This window comes from Mobula hypostoma, chromosome 3 (genome assembly GCF_963921235.1).
Source record: "Mobula hypostoma chromosome 3, sMobHyp1.1, whole genome shotgun sequence".
NCBI classification, from domain to species: domain Eukaryota; kingdom Metazoa; phylum Chordata; class Chondrichthyes; order Myliobatiformes; family Myliobatidae; genus Mobula; species Mobula hypostoma.
Window position 1 is genome coordinate 28,040,481 of NC_086099.1, and position 21,062 is coordinate 28,061,542.

A 21,062-nucleotide genomic window follows, 5' to 3' on the forward strand; every position below is an offset into this window, starting at 1 on the left:
AAATGTGAGTAGGCTCTGTTCAGCAGGTCGATGACAGCATCGTCAACTCCAATGTGCTCTGGTAGGCAAACTGCAGGGGATTGAGGGCTGATCTGACCAGGGGTCAGAGGTGAGCCAGGGTCAGCCTCTCTAGGGTCTTCGTGATGTGTGAGGTCAGAGCCACTGGATGGTAGTTATTCAAGACTTTTGGTTGGCCCTTCTTGGGTAATGGGACCACAAATGATGTATTCCACACAGTCGAAACCTTTTCCAGGCTGAGACAGATTGAAGATACACTGGAGAATTCCACATACTGCTCAGCACACTCCTTCAGGACCTTGGGGTTCACACCATCTGGTCCCAATGCTTTGCCGTACATGTGTTTCCTCAGAGCCCTTCGCACCTCCTCAGTAGTGAAGGTGAGTCCATGATGACTGGGGAGTTGATGGAAGGTGGGAGCTTGGGGAGATGAAGATTGACACAATAGCATCTGGTGTGTGGATGTGTGGATGGTAGTTGCAAGGCAAAGAAGGCAGACATCCCACCTCTCCTGGAAGTTCCTGGAGTCTCCCGCATATTAATAGTGGCTCCCTGATGCCCGCAAATTATATACAATATCATGGAAATCAATTTTTTTGAGACCGAGCAAGCGAGAGCAAGAGAGAGCATGAGAGAGAGACAGAGGGAGAGTGAGAGAGCGGGAGCAACCATGAGAGAGAGAGAGAGAGAGAGCGCACCATGGGAGAGTGTTCCAAAAAAAGAAAATATAAAACGTACGTCACCCCAGACTACCCTAAAGTGTACCCCTGCCTAACAGGGGTCAAAAATAATGACAGTGTTGCTGGCTGCACTGTTTGCAACAGTGACTTTTCTATTGCCCATGGTGGGTTAAGACTGTAAAAGACATGTTGAGGTGAGTTTAACAAGTGTCATTCGTTCATTAGCATAGCTAACATTATTTAAACTGGCTGACTAGCTGCTCAGGAGCTACTCTATTGCAGACATCCCACCTCTCCCGGAAGTCTCCCGCAAATTGATGGTGCTACCTCCCTGAAATGAGTTTTTGCAGGGTGGGATGTCTGAGAAGGGAGATAGACTGTGGTAGCCTGTGTTGTTCATCCATGTGTTGAGTTGGAGGGGGGAGAAAATGCAGGAAATGGAGGAGATGTCCTATTGTGAAATATTTACTTAAATATTTCACTTTTATGACTTCTGAGGTGAGATTCTCATTGCAGCTACTGCTTGGTAGTATGCTGAAAATTATATGAAAAAAATAGAGTCATTTTCATTTCAGATCCAGAAAACTCATCCTGTAAGGAGTTGAAGGCTGATAGCTGTAAGACATTCAGTAGAGTCCTTTTTGGGAAACAATATGGTTCACCTGGTGTCACTAAATGGGCCAAGTGGAATATATAAAGTTATTTTTGAGGAATCAGGAAGAACAACAGTGCTACTGCTGTCCGAGCTTTCTGCCTTGCTAATAGTTATCCAGCCCCTAGGTCACCTGTATTGTATCCTTCATCACTCTGCTAGCATTAATGTCATCCCGATTGCTCCATCAGCTAGACAACCGCCATCCTCTGCTAATCAATCACAGTGCAATAGTGTAAGGATTTCTCTCCTGTAAGGTACCAGATTAAAGATAAAGGTTAGCTTTATTTCTCACACGTACATGGGCATCGTGGTAACATGGCAATTAGCGTGACACTATGCAGCTCGGGGCATTGGAGTTCAGAGTTCAGTCCCCTGGCAACCTCTATGAGGAGTCCCTGTACGTCCTTCCCATGGAACGTGTGGGTTTTCTCCAGGTCCTCTGGTTTCCTCTGGCACGTACCCCGTGACGGGGATGAAGAATCAGCAGAAATAGAAACCAATTTGGAGTCTCGTATTGCTATAAACTAATAATATTTATTAGTAACTACGCAATACAGTAATATAAGTGTAGATAAATCAAACAGGTTAGCAAAGGTTATATATAAAAGTAAGTGTGGAATATATATATGTATGAAAAAACCAAGCTTCTCTAAGTCTAGGGGTAAAAAGATACAGTCTTACGATGTTGAGTAAAGTTCAGTTCAGTTCGTGGTATTTAGTTGAGTAGTGATGGAGAGAGAGAGTTGAGTCTTCAGGTGAGCTGATGCCGTTGATCTTCTCGTCGTCCTCTGAAATCCTTTACCAGTCACCGACTGTGACTTTAACCAGGGGGACCAGTCTTCTGTAGTGGAGCTATCACCCAGGCGAGGGTGGACACATAGACAACTCCCCACCAGTCCACCCCTTCTCCTTCAAACTGGAATAGCAACTTGGGATCGATCCGCCTGATCAATCCTCCAAAACCCACTTTCTCTGTGGGCACAACAATGCTCATTCAGTGTCCAGATCATGTGTCCTGAGGTCTGTATCATCTGACCTCCCATTTATTTCTCCAGGCTGAGCATCACCTGTCGCTCAAGGAGTCCCTCCCTCCTTTGTCTGTAAAGGAAATGCACAAGCAGGCAACAAGTCCTTGGAATTAACATCAATAACCAGCTGAAAATCATATCATCGAGTGTCCATTAATTAACACTGCCTTCGGTCACCATAGCAACCTTCGAGCTGCTCGGTGCTGTCTCCAACTCCCAACTCAGTAAAAGTCCAAAGTTACTTCCAATGCCTTAAAGTGACAGTCCAACTGTTAATCTTCATCTCTCTCTCTCTTTTCAAAAGCAACACATCGGTGGTAAATAACTCTGTCTCTCTCTCCTTTCCAAAGAAACCATCAATGATAAATGTCTCTCTCCAAACAGTTAATAGGGGTACTCCAGGATCCCCTCACACCTCCCACAGTCCAAAGACATACTGAGTAGGTTAATTGGTCATTGGAAATTGTCTGAGGATTAGGTTAGGGTTAAATCGGAGTTGTGGGGGGTTGATGGGCAGCGCAGCTCGAAGGGCTGGAAGGGCCCATTCCATGCTGTATTTCTAAATAAATAAAGAGACAAATATCGAAACTTGCAGTGAAATGTGGTGTTTACATCATTTGCAAAGTGCTGGGGGCAGCCCGCGAGTGTCGCCATGCTTCTGGAACCCACAACTTACTAGCCCTTACTAAGCAGTACGTCTTTGGACTGTGGGAGGAAACTGGAGCACCCGGAGGAAACCCACGAGATCACGGGGAGAACGTACAAACTCCTTACTGGCAGCGGCAGGAATTGAACCCTGATCTGCATGCCTCAATCCCAGCTACTGCTCCAAATGTGAGGTTCTTCTGTTATATCTTGTTTTATTTTATTACCACAGGTGCTTTGTAGCCTCACAATGTAATACCTCACATATCCTGAATTTTGTCTCCTAGAACCAGAAAACAAAATTAATTTAATTTCAAAACCCTACACTTCATTCTGCACCCCATTCCATTGTCGCTCCCGTCCTCGGTGACCTACATTGCTTTCTTGGCTTCTAAACCTCCGATCAGTTATCCTTGTTTTAAAGCCCCATTCCTTGCTCACCTCATCATTCTGACAGAAGTGCCCTGCAGTTCTACATCTTGGTTCAAAGTATGACCTCTCCCCTCTGTTATCATCTGCGCCCACATCCCCATCATTAGTGCCATACTTTCAGACGCCTTCAAATTTCAAACTTGGATAGAATATAAAACAGCACAGCACAGGAACAAACCCTTCAGTCCATAATGCTGTGCTGAACCAGCTAAAAAGTAAATCAAAACTGATCGCTCCTACCTACACAATGTCCATAGCCCTCCACCTTCCTCACATTCATGTGCCCATCTAAACATGTCTAAAAAGCCTCTTGTGTATTTGCCTCTACCACCACACCAGGCAGCATATTCCAGGTATCCATCGCTCTTAAGTAAAAAACTTACCCTTCACATCCCCTTTGAACCTACCCCCTCTCACCTTCAATGCATGCCCTCTGGTATCAGGTATTTTAACCCTGGGAAACAGATGCTCCCTGTCTACTCTGTCTATGCCTCTCAAAATCTTATAAACCTCTATCAATAAGTTTCAATAGACACACTTAATGTCAGAAAAATATATATAACATACATCCTGAAAGTATTTTTCTTCGCAACCATCCATGAAAACAGAGGAGTGCGCCCAAAGAATGAATGACAGTTAAATGTTAGGAAGTTATTTCCCATGGTAGGGGAGTCTAGGACAAGAGGGCACAACTTCAGGATTGAAAGATGTCCTTTCAGAATTGAGATGTGGAGGAATTACTTTAGTCAGAGGGTGGTAAATCTGTGGCACTTGTTGCCACCAGCGGCTGTGGAGCCAAGTCATTGGGTGTATTTAAGGCAGAGATAGATAAATAGGTTCTTGATTATCGAGGGCACATAATGGTATGGGGTGAAAGCAGGGGAATGGGGATGGCTGGAAGAATTGGATCAGCCCATGATTGAATGGCAGAGCAGACTCGATGGGCCAAATGGCCTACTTCGGCTCCTATACCTTATGGTCTTATGGTCTAACCCCAAAGACTCCCCACCTCCACCTCCCACACATAAGCAGCAGCAAAGTGACGACCACTCCTCCCCCACCAGCAAAAAAGCATCTGCGCCCTCCACCAAGCACTCAAGCATGCAGCAAAGTATCAACAAAGACACACACTTACAGTACCCCAAAGGCTTCTTGTTCACCCAGTAATTCGACATACCACAGGCTCTCTCTCTCCCTAATAAGGGAAAAAGAGATGTCCCCATTTCACAGCAAAGGGGAGACATAACAAAACAACTCTCTGATTTATGATGTTAAAAGTTCGTTGTGCTGCTTTTTCCAGGCTCTGTGCCCAAAGAACTCTGGTTTCTGTGCACACAGCCAGCAGCCAGCTTGCTGCTTTCGATCTTCCGTGTACTCCCATGACATATCAGGCAGCAGCACCGACCTTGAATCTGCCCACCTCCAGAGCCACGAAACTCCGGCACCCTGAAGGCGTGCTAGTCTTCCAGGCCGCGTCCTTGGGATATCGAAAAACAGCTGGTCATGAGGCCCTGAGAGTGAGTCCCATTTTAGCAAAGAACCGAAGAGAACATGTAACTCCAGGTCAGGGCTTACAAAAGAACCCTAAAAAGGAAAAAAAAGAGATTAGATTATGAAAACACGCAGTCCTCTTTTATTGTCATTTAGTAATGCATGCATTAAGAAATGATACAATATTCCTCCGGTGTGATATCACAAAACACAGGACAGACCAAGACTGAAAAAACTAACAAAACCACATAATTATAACATATAGTTACAACAGTGCAACAATACCATAACTTGATGAAGAATAGTCCATGAGCACAGCAAAAAGTTCAAAGTCTCTCAAATGTCCCACATCTCATGCAGACGGGAGAAGGAAGAAAATCTCTCCCTGCCATGCCCAACCACAGTCTGACTCTGAGTCATCCGAAAAACTTTGAGCCTCCAACCAGCCCTCCGACACCAACTACCGAGCACCATCTCTATCCGAACGATTCGACCTCAACCTCGGTCGCCAACAGCCGGCAAAGCTGGCGATTTTGAGGCCTTCCCTCGGAAGATTTCATTTATCGCACAGTAACAACCTGCGTTTCAGAAATTTCTCCAGATATTAAAGATAGAAATAAAGCTGTTTCCGAAGATGCAGCAAAGGAGTTGCCATGAGGTGCCATCGTTCTAAGCTCCACCCCTCTGAATGATCTCCCCTCAGCCTCTGGTGCTCCAGAGAAAACCCAAGTTTATCCAGCCTCTCATGATAGCACATGCCCTCTAAACCAGGCAACATTCTGGTAAACCTTTTCTGCATCCTCTCCAAAGAACCATAGAAACTACAGCACAGAAACAGGCCCTTTGGCCCTTCTTGGCTGTGCCGAACCATTTTCTGCCTAGTCCCACTGACCTGCACACGGACCATATCCCTCCATACACCTCCCATCCACGTATCTGTCCAATTTATTCTTAAATGTTAAAAAAGAACCCGCATTTACCACCTCGTCTGGCAGCTCATTCCATACTCCCACCACTCTCTGTGTGAAGAAGCCCCTGCTAATGTTCCCTTTAAACTTTTCCCCCTCACCCTTAACCCATGTCCTCTGGTTTTTTTCTCCCCTTGCCTCAGTGGAAAAAGCCTGCTTGCATTCACTCTATCTATACCCTTCATAATTTTATATACCTCTATCAAATCTCCCCTCATTCTTCTACGCTCTAGGGAATAAAGTCCTAACCTATTCAACCTTTCTCTGTAACTGAGTTTCTCAAATCCCGGCAACATCCTTGTAAACCTTCTCTGCACTCTTTCAACCTTTTTTATATCCTTCCTGTAATTTGGTGACCAAAACTGAACACAATACTCCTGATTCGGCCTCACCAATGCCTTATACAACCTCATCATAACATTCCAGCTCTTATACTCAATACTTTGATTAATAAAGGCCAATGTACCAAAAGCTCTCTTTACGACCCTATCTACCTGTGACGACACTTTTAGGGAATTTTGTATCTGTATTCCCAGATCCCTTTGTTCCACTGCACTCCTCAGTGCCTTACCATTAACCCTGTATGTTCTACATTGGTTTGTCCTTCCAACGTGCAATACCTCACACTTGTCAGTATTAAACTCCATCTGTCATTTTTCAGCCCATTTTTCCAGCTGGTCCAAGTCCCTCTGCAGGCTCTGAAAACCTTCCTCACTGTCTACTACACCTCCAATCTTCGTATCATCAGCAAACTTGCTGATCCAGTTTACCACATTATCATCCAGATCATTGATATAGATGACAAATAACAATGGACCCAGCACTGATCCCTGTGGCACACCACTAGTCACAGGCCTCCACTCAGAGAAGCAATTCTCTACCACCACTCTCTGGCTTCTTCCATCGAGCCAATGTCTAATCCAATTTGCCACCTCTCCATGTATACCTAGTGACTGAATTTTCCTAACTAACCTCCCATGTGGGACCTTGTCAAAGGCCTTACTGAAGTCCATGTAGATAATATCCACTGCCTTCCCTTCATCCACTTTCCTGGTAACCTCCTCGAAAAACTCCAACAGATTGGTCAAACATGACCTACCACGCACAAAGCCATGTTGACCCTCCCTAATAAGCCCCTGTCTATCCAAATGCTTGTAGATTCTATCTCCTAGTACTCCCTCCAATAACTTACCTACTACTGACGTTAAACTCACCAGCCTATAATTTCCCGGATTACTTTTCGATCCGTTTTTAAACAACGGAACAACATGAGCCACTCTCCAATTCTCTGGCACTTCACCTGTAGACAGCGACATTTTAAATATTTCTGCCAGGGCCCCCGCAATTTCAACACTAGTCTCCTTCAAGGTCCGAGGGAACACTCTGTCAGGTCCCGGGGATTTATCCACTTCCAATTTTCCTCAAGACAGCAAGCGCCTCCCCCTTTTCAATCTGTACAGTTTCCATGGTCTCACTACTTGATTCCCTCAATTCCATAGATTTCATGCCAGCTTCCTTGGTAAATACAGACGCAAAAAACCTATTTAAGATCTCCCCCATTTCCTTTGGTTCCGCACAAAGCCGACCACTCTGATCTTCAAGAGGACCAATTTTATCCCTTACAATCCTTTTGCTCTTAATATACTTGTAAAAGCTCTTTGGATTATCCTTCACTTTGACTGCCAAGGCAACCTCATGTCTTCTTTTAGCCCTCCTGATTTCTTTCTTATGTATTTTCTTGCACTTCTTATACTCCTCAAGCACCTGATTTACCCCCTGTTTCCTATACATTTCATACAACTCCCTCTTCTTCTTTATCAGAGTTGCAATATCCCTTGAGAACCAAGGTTCCTTATTCCTATTCAATTTGCCTTTAATCCTGACAGGAACATACAAACTCTGCACTCTCAAAATTTCCCCTTTGAAGGCTTCCCACCTACCAATCACATCTTTGCCTGAGAACAACCTGTCCCAATCCACACTTTTTAGATCCTTGCTCATTTCTTCAAATTTGGCCTTCTTCCAGTTCAGAACCTCAACCCTAGGACCAGATCTATCCTTGTCCATGATCAAATTGAAACTAATGGTGTTATGATCAGTGGAACCAAAGTGCTCCCCTACACAGACTTCTGTCACTTGCCCTAAAGCTTCAACATCCTTCCCAAATTGGGGCAACCAGATCTGCACGCAATACTCCAGATGTGGCTTAACCAGAGTTTTATAAAGTTGCATCAGGACCTCTTGACTTTTGAACTCAATGCCTTAACTAATGAAAACAAGCATTACATAAGCCTCGTTAACCACCCGATTGATGTGTGTAGCCACTTTCATGGAGCTATGAACTTGGACCCCAAGATCTCTCTGCTCAGCAACACTGTTAAGGGTCTTGCCCTTACAATGCACTGTCTCCTTACATTTGCCCTACCAAGGTGCAACACCTCACATTTATCTGAGTTAATCTCCATCTGCCATTTTTTCTGCCCGTGTCTGTAACTGATCTACAAAGTATATTGCACAGTATTTTTTTGCCAGTCTTCTACACTGTCCACAATTACACCAATCTTGGTATCATCCACAAGTATATTAACCCACCCATATACATTTTCATCCAGGTCATGTATATATATCACAAAGAGCAGGGGTCCCAGCACAGAGCCTTGCAGAACTCAACTAATTACAAACCTCCAGCTCGAATAAGTCTCTTCGACCACTACCCTCTGCCTTCTATATGCAAATCAGCTCTGAATCCAAACAACCAATTCACTGTGGACCCCATGCATCCTAATCTTCTGGTTTAGCCTCCCCTGAGGGACTTTGTCAAATGCCTCATTAAACCCATGTAGACAACATCCACTGCTCTACCTTCATCAATCTCTCTCATCACCTCGTCAAAAAATTCCAAGTTGGTAATTCACGACATCCCCTCACAAAGCCATGCTGGCTCTCCTTAATTCGGTCATGGGTTTCCAAATGTTCATATATCCTATCCCTAAAAGAATTTTCTCCAGCAATTTCCCTACAACTGATGTGAGACTCACCAGTCCATAGTTTCCAGGATTTTTCCTTGTTCCCTTCTCAAATAGAGATATATTAGCCACTCACCAATCCTTTGGGACGCTGCCTGTGCCTAGAGAGGACACAAAGATGCGGGTCAAGGTCCCAGCAATCATGTCTCTTGCCTCCTTCAATAAGCTGGGGTAAATCCCTTCAAGCCCAGGGGACTTCTTGTCCACCTTAGTACTTGTTAGGAGGCCCTCCTCCTTGAACTCTAAATGTCAGCACTGATCTCCTGGTCCTCCACGTCCTTTTCCTCAGAAAAAACTAAAGCAAGGTACTCATTAAGTATCTCCCTCACATTCTCCTCCTCCAAACAGCTGTTCCTCTGTTTATCCTTGAGTGGTCCTTCCCTCTCCCTAGTTATCCCCTTGCTCTTGATGAATATATGGAATCCCTTGGCATTCACCTGAATTCTACTTGTCAAAGACTTTTCATGGCCCCTTCTGGCTTTTTTAATTCCCATCTTTAGTTCTTTTCTGGGTTCTTTATAATCCCTATGTGCTCCTTTCAATCCTAATTCTGAAGCTTTGCTTACCTTTTGATTATCATATTATGTATACCATATACAATTTTAAGATTTATGTTCTTGCACGCAGCCATAAGACAAAGAAACACAATAGAATTCACTAAAACACACACAAGACCACCACGTATTCAATTTGCAAAAGAGGACAAATCACGCAAATAATGAACAAAAGCACTCGGAACGGGAACTGCAGAGTCCTCGAAAGTGAGCCCGTAGCAGCAGAGCAGAGCCCGTTCAGCACTGAGCTGACTGAAGCCCATCCAGGAGCCCAATGACTGCAGGGCAACAACTACTCCCATACCTGTTGGCTGCTGCACCTCCCGCCCCCTGGTGGTAGTGAGAAAAGATGGAGACCAGTCAAATGCAGGCAGACAGAGCTGAACAGCTGGTGAATTTCCACCCTCATACTTGCTCGACACTTTAATTAGCGTGGCGTAGTGGAGCCGACCACAGCTTTGTTTTCTGCAGTGTCCACCCCCCGCCCCCCAGCAATGACCGCCCAGGGCGTACCGGCATTCTCAAGAGTCGAGTTCACCGAATCTCCCAGGAGACCACAAAAGCACCAGATCATTTAGTCAGTTCAAAAATACATCCTTAGAAAGGAAATTACAGGCTGAGATGCAGAGATCGCAGAGTGCTTAAGGAAGTAGCACAAGAAATAGTGGATGCATTAGTGATAATTTTTCAAAACTCTTTAGATTCTGGATTAGTTCCTGAGAATTAGAGGGTGGCTAATGTAACCCCGCTTTTTAAAAAAGGAGGGAGAGAGAAACCAGGGAATTATAGAGTGGTAAGCCTGACATCGGTGGTGGGGAAAATGCTAGAGTCAGTTATCAAAGATGTGGTAACAGCACATTTGGAAAGCGGGGAAATCATCGGACAAAGTCAGCATGGATTTGTGAAAGGAAAATCATGTCTGACGAATCTCATAGAATTTTTTGAGGATGTAACTAGTATAGTGGATAGGGGAGAACCAGTGGATGTGGTATATTTGGATTTTCAAAAGGCTTTTGACAAGGTCACACACAGGAGATTAGTGTGCAAACTTAAAGCACACGGTATTGGGGGTAAGGTATTGGTGTGGGTGGAGAATTGGTTAGCAGACAGGAAGCAAAGAGTGGGAATAAACGGGACCTTTTCAGAATGGCAGGCAGTGATAAGTGGGGTACCGCAAGGCTCAGTGCTGGGACCCCAGTTGTTTACAATATATATTAATGACTTAGATGAGGGAATTAAATGCAGCATCTCCAAGTTTGCGGATGACACAAAGCTGGGTGGCAGTGTTAGCTGTGAGGAGGATGCTAAGAGGATGCAGGGTGACTTGGATAGGTTAGGTGAGTGGGCAAATTCATGGCAGGTGCAATTTAATGTGGATAAATGTGAAGTTATCCACTTTGGTGGCAAGAACAGGAAAACAGATTATTATCTGAATGGTGGCCAATTAGGAAAAGGGGAGGTGCAACGAGACCTGGGTGTCATTGTACACCAGTCATTGAAAGTGGGCATGCAGGTACAGCAGGCGGTGAAAAAGTTGAATGGTATGCTGGCATTCATAGCAAGAGGATTGGAGTACAGGAGCAGGGAGGTTCTACTGCAGTTGTACAAGGCCTTGGTGAGACCACACCTGGAGTATTGTGTGTAGTTTTGGTCCCCTAATCTGAGGAAAGACATTCTTGCCATAGAGGGAGTACGAAGAAGGTTCACCAGATTGATTCCTGGGATGGTAGGACTTTCATATGATGAAAGACTAGATCGGCTAGGCTTATACTCTCTGGAATTTAGAAGATTGAGGGGGGATCTTATTGAAACATATAAAATTCTAAAGGGATTGGACAGGCTAGATGCAGGAAGATTGTTCCCAATGTTGGGGAAGTCCAGAACGAGGGGTCACAGTTTGAGAATAAAGGGGAAGCCTTTTAGGACCGAGATGAGGAAAAACTTCTTTACACAGAGAGTGGTGAATCTGTGGAATTCTCTGCCCCAGGAAACAGTTGAGGCCAGTTCATTGGCTATATTTAAGAGGGAGTTAGATATGACCCTTGTGGCTAAAGGGATCAGGGGGTATGGAGAGAAGGCAGGTACAAGGTTCTGAGTTGGATGATCAGCCATGATCGTACTGAATGGAGGTGCAGGCTCGAAGGGCTGAATGGCCTACTCCTGTACCTATTTTCTATGTTTCTATGTTTCCAAAGAAAATTTACAGTATATCTTCTAGAGTATCTAGTAGTACTGTGAACTGTCTGTGAAATATGACGTTTGGTCACCGGCACCATCTTGCTGATGGTCCTCATTTCTGAAGTTCTTCCCTAATGAAGATCAAGCCATGCAGATATTCTAGAAAGAAAGATATCATTCCTGTTATCTTTATGACAGCATCATCATTTTATGATTGTGAATCAGAAATCAGAATCAGGTTTAACATCACTGGCATATGTCATGAAATTTGTTGTTTTGCAGCAGCAATACATTGCAGTACATAATAGTTTTAAAAACTATAAATTATAATAAGAAATATATATATATATATATATAAGAATAGATAAAGTACGTAGGGCAAAGAGAGAGCAAAACAAATTAATTTGGTGTTCATGAGTTCATTGCCCATTCAGAAATCTGATGGTAGAGCAGAAGAAATTGTTCCTGAAACATTGAGTGTGTGTCTTCAGGCTCTTGCAATTCTCCCGGATGGTAGCAATGAGAAGAGAACATGTCCTGGGTGATGGGAGTCTTTAATCATGGATACCACCTTCCTAAGGCATCACCTTTTAAAGGTGTCCTTGATCCTGGGGGAGCTGATGGAGCTGGCTGAGTTTACGACTTTCTGCAGCTTTTTCTGATCTTGTGCCGTGGCCGCTCCATACCAGACAGTGATGCAACCAGTTAAAATGCTCTGCACAGTACATCTGTAGAAAGTTACTAGAGCCTTTGTTGACTTAACCAAGTCTCCTCAAACTCCAAATGAAATATAGCCACTGCCATTCTTTGTAATCACATCAATATGTTGTCCCCATGATAGATCTTCAGAGATGTTGGCAGCTAGGAACTTGAAACTGCTCATCCTTTCCGTTGCTGATCCCTGAATAACAGCTGGTGTGCGTTCCCCTAGCTTCCTCTTCCTGAAGTCCACAATTAGTTCCTTGATCTTATCTTACTGACAATGAGTGCAAGGTTGTTGTTGTGACACCATTCAACCAGCTGACCTATCTTGCTCCTGTACGTCTCATCACCATCTGAAATTCTGCCAACTATAGCTGTGTCATCAGCATATTTATAGATAGCATTTTAACCACAGTTGTGGGTGTAGAGAGAGTAGAGCAGGGGGCTAAGCACATATCCTAGAGATGTTGACTGTCTGCAACAAGATGTTATTTCCAATTGGTGCAGACTGTGGTCTCCCAGTGAGGAAGCCAAGGATCCAGTTGCAGAGGGAGGCACAAAGACCCAGGTTTTGGAGCTTTTTGCTTAGAGCTGAGGGTATGATTGTGTTGAATGCTGAGCTGTAATCAATAAACATAGGTATTGCTATTGTCCAGATGATCCAAGGCCGAGTGGAGAGCCACTGGGATTGCATCTGCTGTTGACCTATTGTGGTGATAAGCAAACTGCAGTAGGTCGGAATGGCTTAGGCAAGAGCTGATTCCAGCCATGGCCAATCTCTCAAAGCACTTCATCACAATAGATGTGAGTGCAACTGGGCGATTGTCATTGATGCAGCTCACCCTGCTCTTCTTGAGTGCCACTGGGTGATTGTTGTCCTTTTGAAGCAAGTGGGAACCTCCAACTGCAGCAGTGAGAGATTGAAGATATCCTTGAATACGCCAACCAGTTAGTTGGCATAGGCTTTCAATGCCCTACCAGGTACACCATCCGGGCCTGACGTCTTGCGAGGGTTCATCCTCTTGAAAGATGTCCTGACATTGGCCTCCAACAGTCACCAGATGCTGCAGGAATTCGCACATGTGTAGTTTTACTCTCCCTTTCAAAGCATAAAAGGAGTGAGCTCATCTAGGAGTGGATCATCACAGTCATTCATGATATTAGTGGTAAAATACTTACACTCAATAGCATATTATCAAGTATCTCCTGTATCTATTAAAGTGGCCACTGAGTGTAATTTCATGGTTTTCTGCTGCTGAGCCCCTCCACTTCAAGGCTTGACATGTAGTGCATTTTGGACACCGCTGTGGGAATGCATGGTCATCTGCGTTAGGAGTCGCCTTCCTATCAGCTTGAACAAGTCTGTCCACTCTCTGACCTCTCTCATTAACAAGGCATTTTTGCCCACAGAACTGTCACTCACTGGATGTTGCTTTTTTTTCGTTTCTTGCGCCAATTTCTGCAAACTCGTGAAAATCCCAGGAGATCAGCAGTTTCTAAGATACTCAAGCAAACCCATCTGGCACCAACAATTAACCACAGTCTAAAGTCACATTTCTTCTCCATCCTGATGTTTGGTTTGAACAACAACTGAGCCCCTACATATTTTTATGCATTGAGTTGCTGCTACATGGTTGGCTGATTACATACTTGCGTTAATTTAATAAAGTGAGCACTTAGTGTACCTTAATTTGTTTCAGCAAATTTGAAGCATTAATTTGATGGTAGGTCATTATTTTGTGTAGACTGCAAAGGTCTGTGGTAACAAAGTAAAAAGAAATTGCATGTTTTGTATGGGGTAGTTCCAAAATATATTCTGAAGCATCAAAGATTGAGTAGATTACTCTGTTGTGATTGCACTGCTGTACGTCATTCAATACATGGAGGTAAAGTTCCACATATAGCAAAAGTTGTAAGACAATTGATTCTAATATTATTTCTCAACCATCAGAAATTGTATTGGGAATGCAAGTTGCCCATAATATTAGAAAATTATAGATATTTCATATTTCTGCATAGTTCCTAAGATAAGACTATAAGATCTTCAGACCTTCCAGTTTTGCAGGTACCTTCTCATAAGTAATAGTAACTACACTCACTTCTGCTCTGCTGACACTCTCGAATTTCTAGCATACTGCCAGTGTCTTCCACGGTGAAGACTGACTCATTAGTTTGTCCTCCATTTCTTCATCCCCTATTATTACCTTTCCAACATCATCTTCCAGTGGTCCGATATCCACTCTTGTTTCTCTTTTACTCTTGATACATTTGAAAAGACTGTTGTATCCTCTTTTATTTCAATAATTACCTTTCCCTAAGGACAGTAGTTGAGTTTATAGATTCTAATGTGACCAGTTGATATGTAAATGAGTGAGTTTTCATAAGAAAGAAAGTTGCATCATATTGCAGAGGAAATAAGTTTCCTCTGCTCAATCCACTGTATTCAGGACAAACTGAGTTGTAAACCAATCCAGTATGTGGAGTTGATACTTTGAATATTACTGAATATGTTTTGATGATGGATTTAGAGAAAAATCTTTGATTTGCCATAGTAGCTTCATCAGCATTTGCAATGTTTTTTTCCACTTGGCCCCTGAGCTCTTCTCTCCATCCTCAAATTTTCCAAATGGATTTTTGACTTTGAGTTATGAAATCATGTAAAGCATTTATCATTTAATTAGGCAAAGGAATACATTTAAAATCCTATTTCATGAACCTTGAGCAAGCTTCAGTATAGTTAGTAGATTCACACATAGTGCTACCTAGATGATGCTCAGTGGAAGAATCTTTCGCTCCTCCCCCCTCCTTCCAATTATTAGGAGTCAGCACTAATGACATCTGCATTGGATTCACAAGCTGTAAACTTCAGTGGTGGGGAAAGTCCAGGAAAAATGAAATGTGCCATTTGGACTATAACACATAGGAGCAGAATTAAGCCATTCAGACCATCAAGTTTGTTCCACCATTTGATCATGGCTGATTTACTTTCCCTTCCAAACCCATTCTCCTGCCTGCTCCCCATAACTGTTTCCATCAGCTCGATGGCCAATAACTTCCAGATCATAACTGCTCTTTTCATTGAGCAGTTTTTCTCCCATCTTTCTCAAATCTTTGGTTCAAAATGTTTAATTTCCAAATGGTTCTCTTTTCTATCCCACTTAAACCAGCCATGCTCTTACATACTTCTGTCAAATTTTTTTCTCAGATTTTAGTCTCAGGCAGAAACTTGCTACCTCTCTCTTTATAGGACCTTGGCATCTTTTAGGTTGTCAGATTTGGATGCAATACTCCACTTGTGGCTTAATCAGCCCTTTAAGAGAATTCAGTAGAACTTTGTATTCCCTGCCTCTAAGAATCTCAGGATTCAACACAAACAGCTCCCTTTAATGTTGGTTAAAATATAGAAGATGGAGCCAGAATAAAGAAATCTTCCACCCATACATGTGCAGTATCACAGAGACAATAATGTTTTGGATGCAATTCTTCAGCAAATGCTTTTCAAAACTCCAGGCATTCAACAATCATTGATGTATCCTGTCTACATTGTTAGCTACATCCTCAAACAAAAGTCTGTTATATTTGTTAACAATTCTTTCATTTTCATAAAATTACATTAAGTCTGCCAAATCAAATGAAGACTGTTTATGTATTTAAATTTGAGACATGGGAAAATACACAAAAAAGACACATTTCACTGTCTGCTTCATTGCAAATGTGATAAATAAACTTGAATCTTGAAATTACTTCTCCCAAAGTCTGGTAAACTGTCGTGCCAAAATGGGTGGGCGTGAGGAGAGCTGCTGTCAGTAAGCAAGATCGGGTCTGGGACCAGGTCAGGAAGGGAAGCTGGAAATTAGATCAGTGTTCAGAGAAACATGAGGCTGCAGTTCAAATAGTGTCCCCAGGGAAGTCAATGATCTTTGCCATTAGTTTGCTGGAGCATGCCGGGGGCTTTGTGCTGTGCAGTGGGGTGTTGGGAGTACAAAGATAAGTACTAGGGCTCACATTAAGGTGGTCCTAGGCCAGCAATAAGGTTCAAAGTCCAAAGTAAATTTACTATTAAAGTACATATATGTCACCATATACTACCCTGAGATTCTTTTTCTTGTGGGTTTTCACAGTAAATACAGAGAAGGATGTGGAAGCTATAGAAAGGGTGCAGAGGAGATTTACGAGGATGTTGCCTGGATTGGGGAGCATGCCTTATGAAAACAGGTCGAGTGAACTCGGCCTTTTCTCCTTGGAGCGGAGGAGGATGAGAGGTGACCTGATAGAGGTGTATAAGAGGATGAGAGGCATTGATCGTGTGGATAGTCAGAGGCTTTTTCCCAGGGTTGAAATGGTTGCCACAAGAGGACACAGGTTTAAGGTGCTGGGGAGTAGGTACAGAGGAGATGTCAGGGGTAAGTTTTTTATGCAGAGAGTGGTGAGTGCGTGGAATGGGCTGCCGGCAACAGTGGTGGAGGTGGATACAATAGGGTCTTTTAAGAGACTTTTGGATAGGTACATGGAGCTTAGAAAAATAGAGAGCTATAGGTAAGCCTAGTAATTTCTAAGGTAGGGACATGTTCGGCACAACTTTGTGGGCCGAAGGGTCTGTATTGTGCTGTAGGTTTTTAAAAAAAAAGAAAACCATAGAATCAATGAAAGACCACATCCAACAAGATGGACAAACAATCAATGTGCAAAAGACAACAAACTGTACATTACCAAAAGGAAAAGTAATAATTAATAATTAAATAAGCAATAAATATCAAGAACATGAGATGAGAAGTCCTTGAAATTGAGTCTATAGGTTGTGGAATCAGTTCGTTGTTGGAGTGAGTGAAGTTTTCCCCTCTGGCTCAAGAGCCTGATGGTTGAGGAGTAATAATTGTTCCTGAACCTGGTGGTGTGTGTCCTGAGGCTCCTGATGGCAGCAGCAAGAAGAGAGCATGCCCTGGATGGTGGGGTTCCTCGATGATGGATGCTGCTTTCCTGCGACAGCACTGTCTGTAGATGTACTCAATGATGGGGAGGGCTTTTCCTGTGCTGGACTGGGCCAGATTCACTGCATTTTGTCCTATTGTACAAGGTATTTATAGTAGAAGCATATGTAGAGTTCATTAAAATGTACTTTTCCTACAGGGTTATCATCAAAGAGTCCATCACCAAGTGTAAAATTCAAGCAGGCTGATGGATCTTCTCTCAGCTGGACAATGAAACGTTTTCTGGAGCCCTCAAGCCGTGTAAGCAGGATCAATTTTAATAGTTTGATGGGGGACAAGATGAGGTGATAAAAATATTAATGCATTTTCCTTCTGTTAGATTGGATATTTACAAAAATCTTTTCACCGTAAGGCTTCCATTTGTTTTTAATTTGAAAATGTTATTAATTTTCTTGCTGAGTTATAGTTTTTCAGATCTGACAATGGGTCTTCAAGCTGACATGTGAAACCACTTCTCTTTTCCAGCACTGTCTGTTTTCGTTATAGCTTTGCATATTTTCAGTCAATGAGCTGGATGGAGATATTCACAGTTATTCTCAGTGTGTGAAGAAGAAACAAAAATTACAGCTGTTGCCATGAATGAGAAGCCTAAATCAGAATCAGAAATGTAAAGTAACTCCGAGAATTCAATAGTTTAGGAAACCATAACAGCCAAGTCATTTGCATTTTTGAAGTAATGGTAATATGTATAATATGCATCTTTTTGCTAGATTGTAATCAAGATTCCAATTGATTTGAAATAGAATTCATTTTAGCACTAAGTGCAAAGTGATTGTCAGCCATCACTGTCTTTATGCACCTTGTCATTTGCCTTACTTCGTACACCCTTTGATTTTGTTTTTTAAATGCCAGGTTCAATTAGAGACTATCAGTATTGCCCATGAGACCTGGAGTTGTATAGTTAGAATTTATGACGTTGAAATTTGCACTAAACATGCTCAGAAGAGCAAGGAGTACAAGTTGTACTCTCTTTCTGAAAATTAGTTCACTGAAGTGAACTGAGGACAGACTTTTGCCTTTATCTTCTAAAGACTTCTATCCTTCTCATCACTCTCCTCTTCATCCATTTAAAAGTCTGCATCGTGTGTGGAACTGCATAGAGCTTGTGAGTGTAAACCACTGAGTTTGGACCTGAGCAAAGAAAAACAAATAAATTATCTCTGGTCTCTATCACATCTCTATTGAATTAACTAACTTCAGCTGAGCACAGTAATGTTGCTACTGATGACCTGGAGAGTTGAAAAAGAATATGAAGAGGGCTTGGCCCTCAAGGCTACCATTATTTGCCCACTGGAAAAGTTGTGCATTAAATAGCTACTACTACTTATAACTCAGCCTCACATGAAAAATGTCCCTTTGACAAGATGTCACAGTGGGAAACCAACACAAGTTAATGCCTTCGGGGAAAATATGAATACCAAGACGAAAAAAGTGATTTCAAAGGAAAGTAGGTCTCAAATCATTGGAACTCAATCGTGGAGTATTGTAATACATTTCTTCAGACCTTGGTCCTAAACTTGATGTAAAAAAAATTTACATTAAATCAACTATTAGTTAATGCTAAAAAAAATGGCAGTAAAAAAAATTTTTAGGACCTTAGAAACAGAATAAGGCCATTTGGCCCATCGTGTCTGCTCCACCATTTGATCATAGCTCATATATTTTCACTTTGAACATTATTACCTGATGGATTTTCAGGATAAAGTACAATAAATATATTATCACTTAGAGTGATTTATATGTTACTATAAACATAGCATGTTTTATTGGATTTTTATAAATACCTTAGAATAAAAATGAGCAGTATAATTCAAAGATGTCTAACTGCAGTTAATAGGATTTTAATAGTAAGGTCACACATCAATTACCTATTTTCATCCTATGATATTTCATTCTTGTTATATCAAGTTTTAAATTTTTAGTCATTCAACGTATTCTTCTTTCACTTCTTGACATCTACTTCAGTTTAAAGATAAAATTCATGTTAAACCCAACCAACCAATTTATACTGGAAGTAACCCAAATTCTGATCGTTCCTCCATAAATGGACTGAACCAACAATCACCGTAACGAACTCAAACATACTTTTTTGTTTTGTTTGTTTACAAATTACTGATCAAAGACAATGGACACATGCTGTTTTACCAACCATGTCACCCTGACCTGGATAAAGTAGAGAGGCTGAATTGAGTCCAAATCGTTCATCAGAATGATCACCTGACAAATGCAGACAGGTCCCATCAAGCCCAGGTAGTCGACTCTGCCTGGAAGCTCAGTTTAAATTGTATCTGACTGGACAGAATGAAAGCCTATCCTCCCTGCTGCTGGCAGAAAAAACTGAAATGACAACTTTAAGTCGCTTTGTAACCTGTCTATGTCTAAAAGAAACTAATAGCCTTATTTCAAAAGGCCTTTGTATATGAAAGAATACAGTTCAGTCTGGCAAGGTGGAAGACTGGTGCAATTGAATGTTGTTTAAACAAAGAAAATGTGCTTTTGTTCATATCATAGCTTTGTGTTGTACATGATTTAAGTTTGCTGGGACAATGTGTCCAATGTGTTGCACTGCCCAGCATTGATTTTGTGTTATTAGTCTCTGCCTGTTGACACAAGCACCTTTGCCTAAAATAATAAATAGCACGGTGCTTTGTGATGAGTGGAGGATAGTTAAATACAAATTATACAATTATATGCATAAAATTAATCCTTGTAACTCAAGTCATAAGGTTACTGAGCCTAACTGACGTGAACTTCCAGTTACCTCACTGTGGTTGGCTATCACAACAACAAACCCTAAATGGCATAATTGCAGTGGAAATTTTGTATCCCTCGGGAAGTTCTGAGAGTGAAACGTCAAGTAAGAAAACGTGTGAGCCACTGGCTGAGGAATATAAAGGGCTTCTATACTATTCCAGATGGAACAAGGGTGTACCTCCGCACCACTTCTCAAGGAAGTCTTCAGCCTCCCCACTGGCTTAATTTGAAGACTAACCCCTTGCTCAACACAGTATTCCATTCTCTTGCTTTCTTTAAACTGCTGGAAACCGTTCCCAAGGAAGCTTCCTGCTGCAGGTCAACCTGTCCAGCAACCACATGTGAGACAGCTGAATGGAAATGGAAAAATAAGCAGGTCATCACATCTGTCAGAAGCTGAGATTTCCCTGCTGGTAGTGTACTATCCAGCTCCACTGCATTCTTCCATGACTTATCAGGGCTAGTGAGTTCAGGTCTTGTCACCGAAATAAGCAGGGAAGTCCACATTAGGCAGACCAGAAAAGGCAGAGAACAAGATATTCCCAGCAAATGCCTAGGCCCGGATATAACAGTTCAAAAATGACAAGAAAATGTCTATAGATTTACGGATGCTCTGAACCCACTCAAATGCTTAAAAAAACAATCATAGTCATACTTTATTGATCCCGGGGGAAATAGGTGTGGTGGGGCTCTCACACTCTTTTATGATTTCAGTAATCCCTCAGTGCTTCTGGATCAACAAATCCATGTTTCACTTGGGGATTTTCCTGATAGAGGCCATAACAATTCTCTCTAAATAATAACAAATTGGTTAGGATTAGAAACCAAACGTACACCAAATAACGCCATAAAACAATAATGTACTGTTTCAGTGAGATTACATACAATCATCCATTCATTGCTCAACACAATGGTGTCAGTACTCATAAAAAACATTTATTGT

At 42.3% G+C, this 21,062-nt stretch overlaps 1 protein-coding gene across 3 annotated transcripts in view; it reads left to right on the forward strand.

The window, feature by feature from the left end:
- pdzd2 (PDZ domain containing 2) overlaps positions 1-21,062 on the forward strand; it is a 493,753-nt gene that overhangs the window by 412,955 nt on the left and 59,736 nt on the right. For all 3 annotated transcript variants that reach the window (XM_063042802.1, XM_063042803.1, XM_063042804.1), the window contains one exon: positions 17,505-17,605. In XM_063042802.1, coding sequence (XP_062898872.1) covers positions 17,505-17,605 — 101 coding nt within the window. The remainder of the gene's footprint in view (positions 1-17,504; positions 17,606-21,062) is intronic.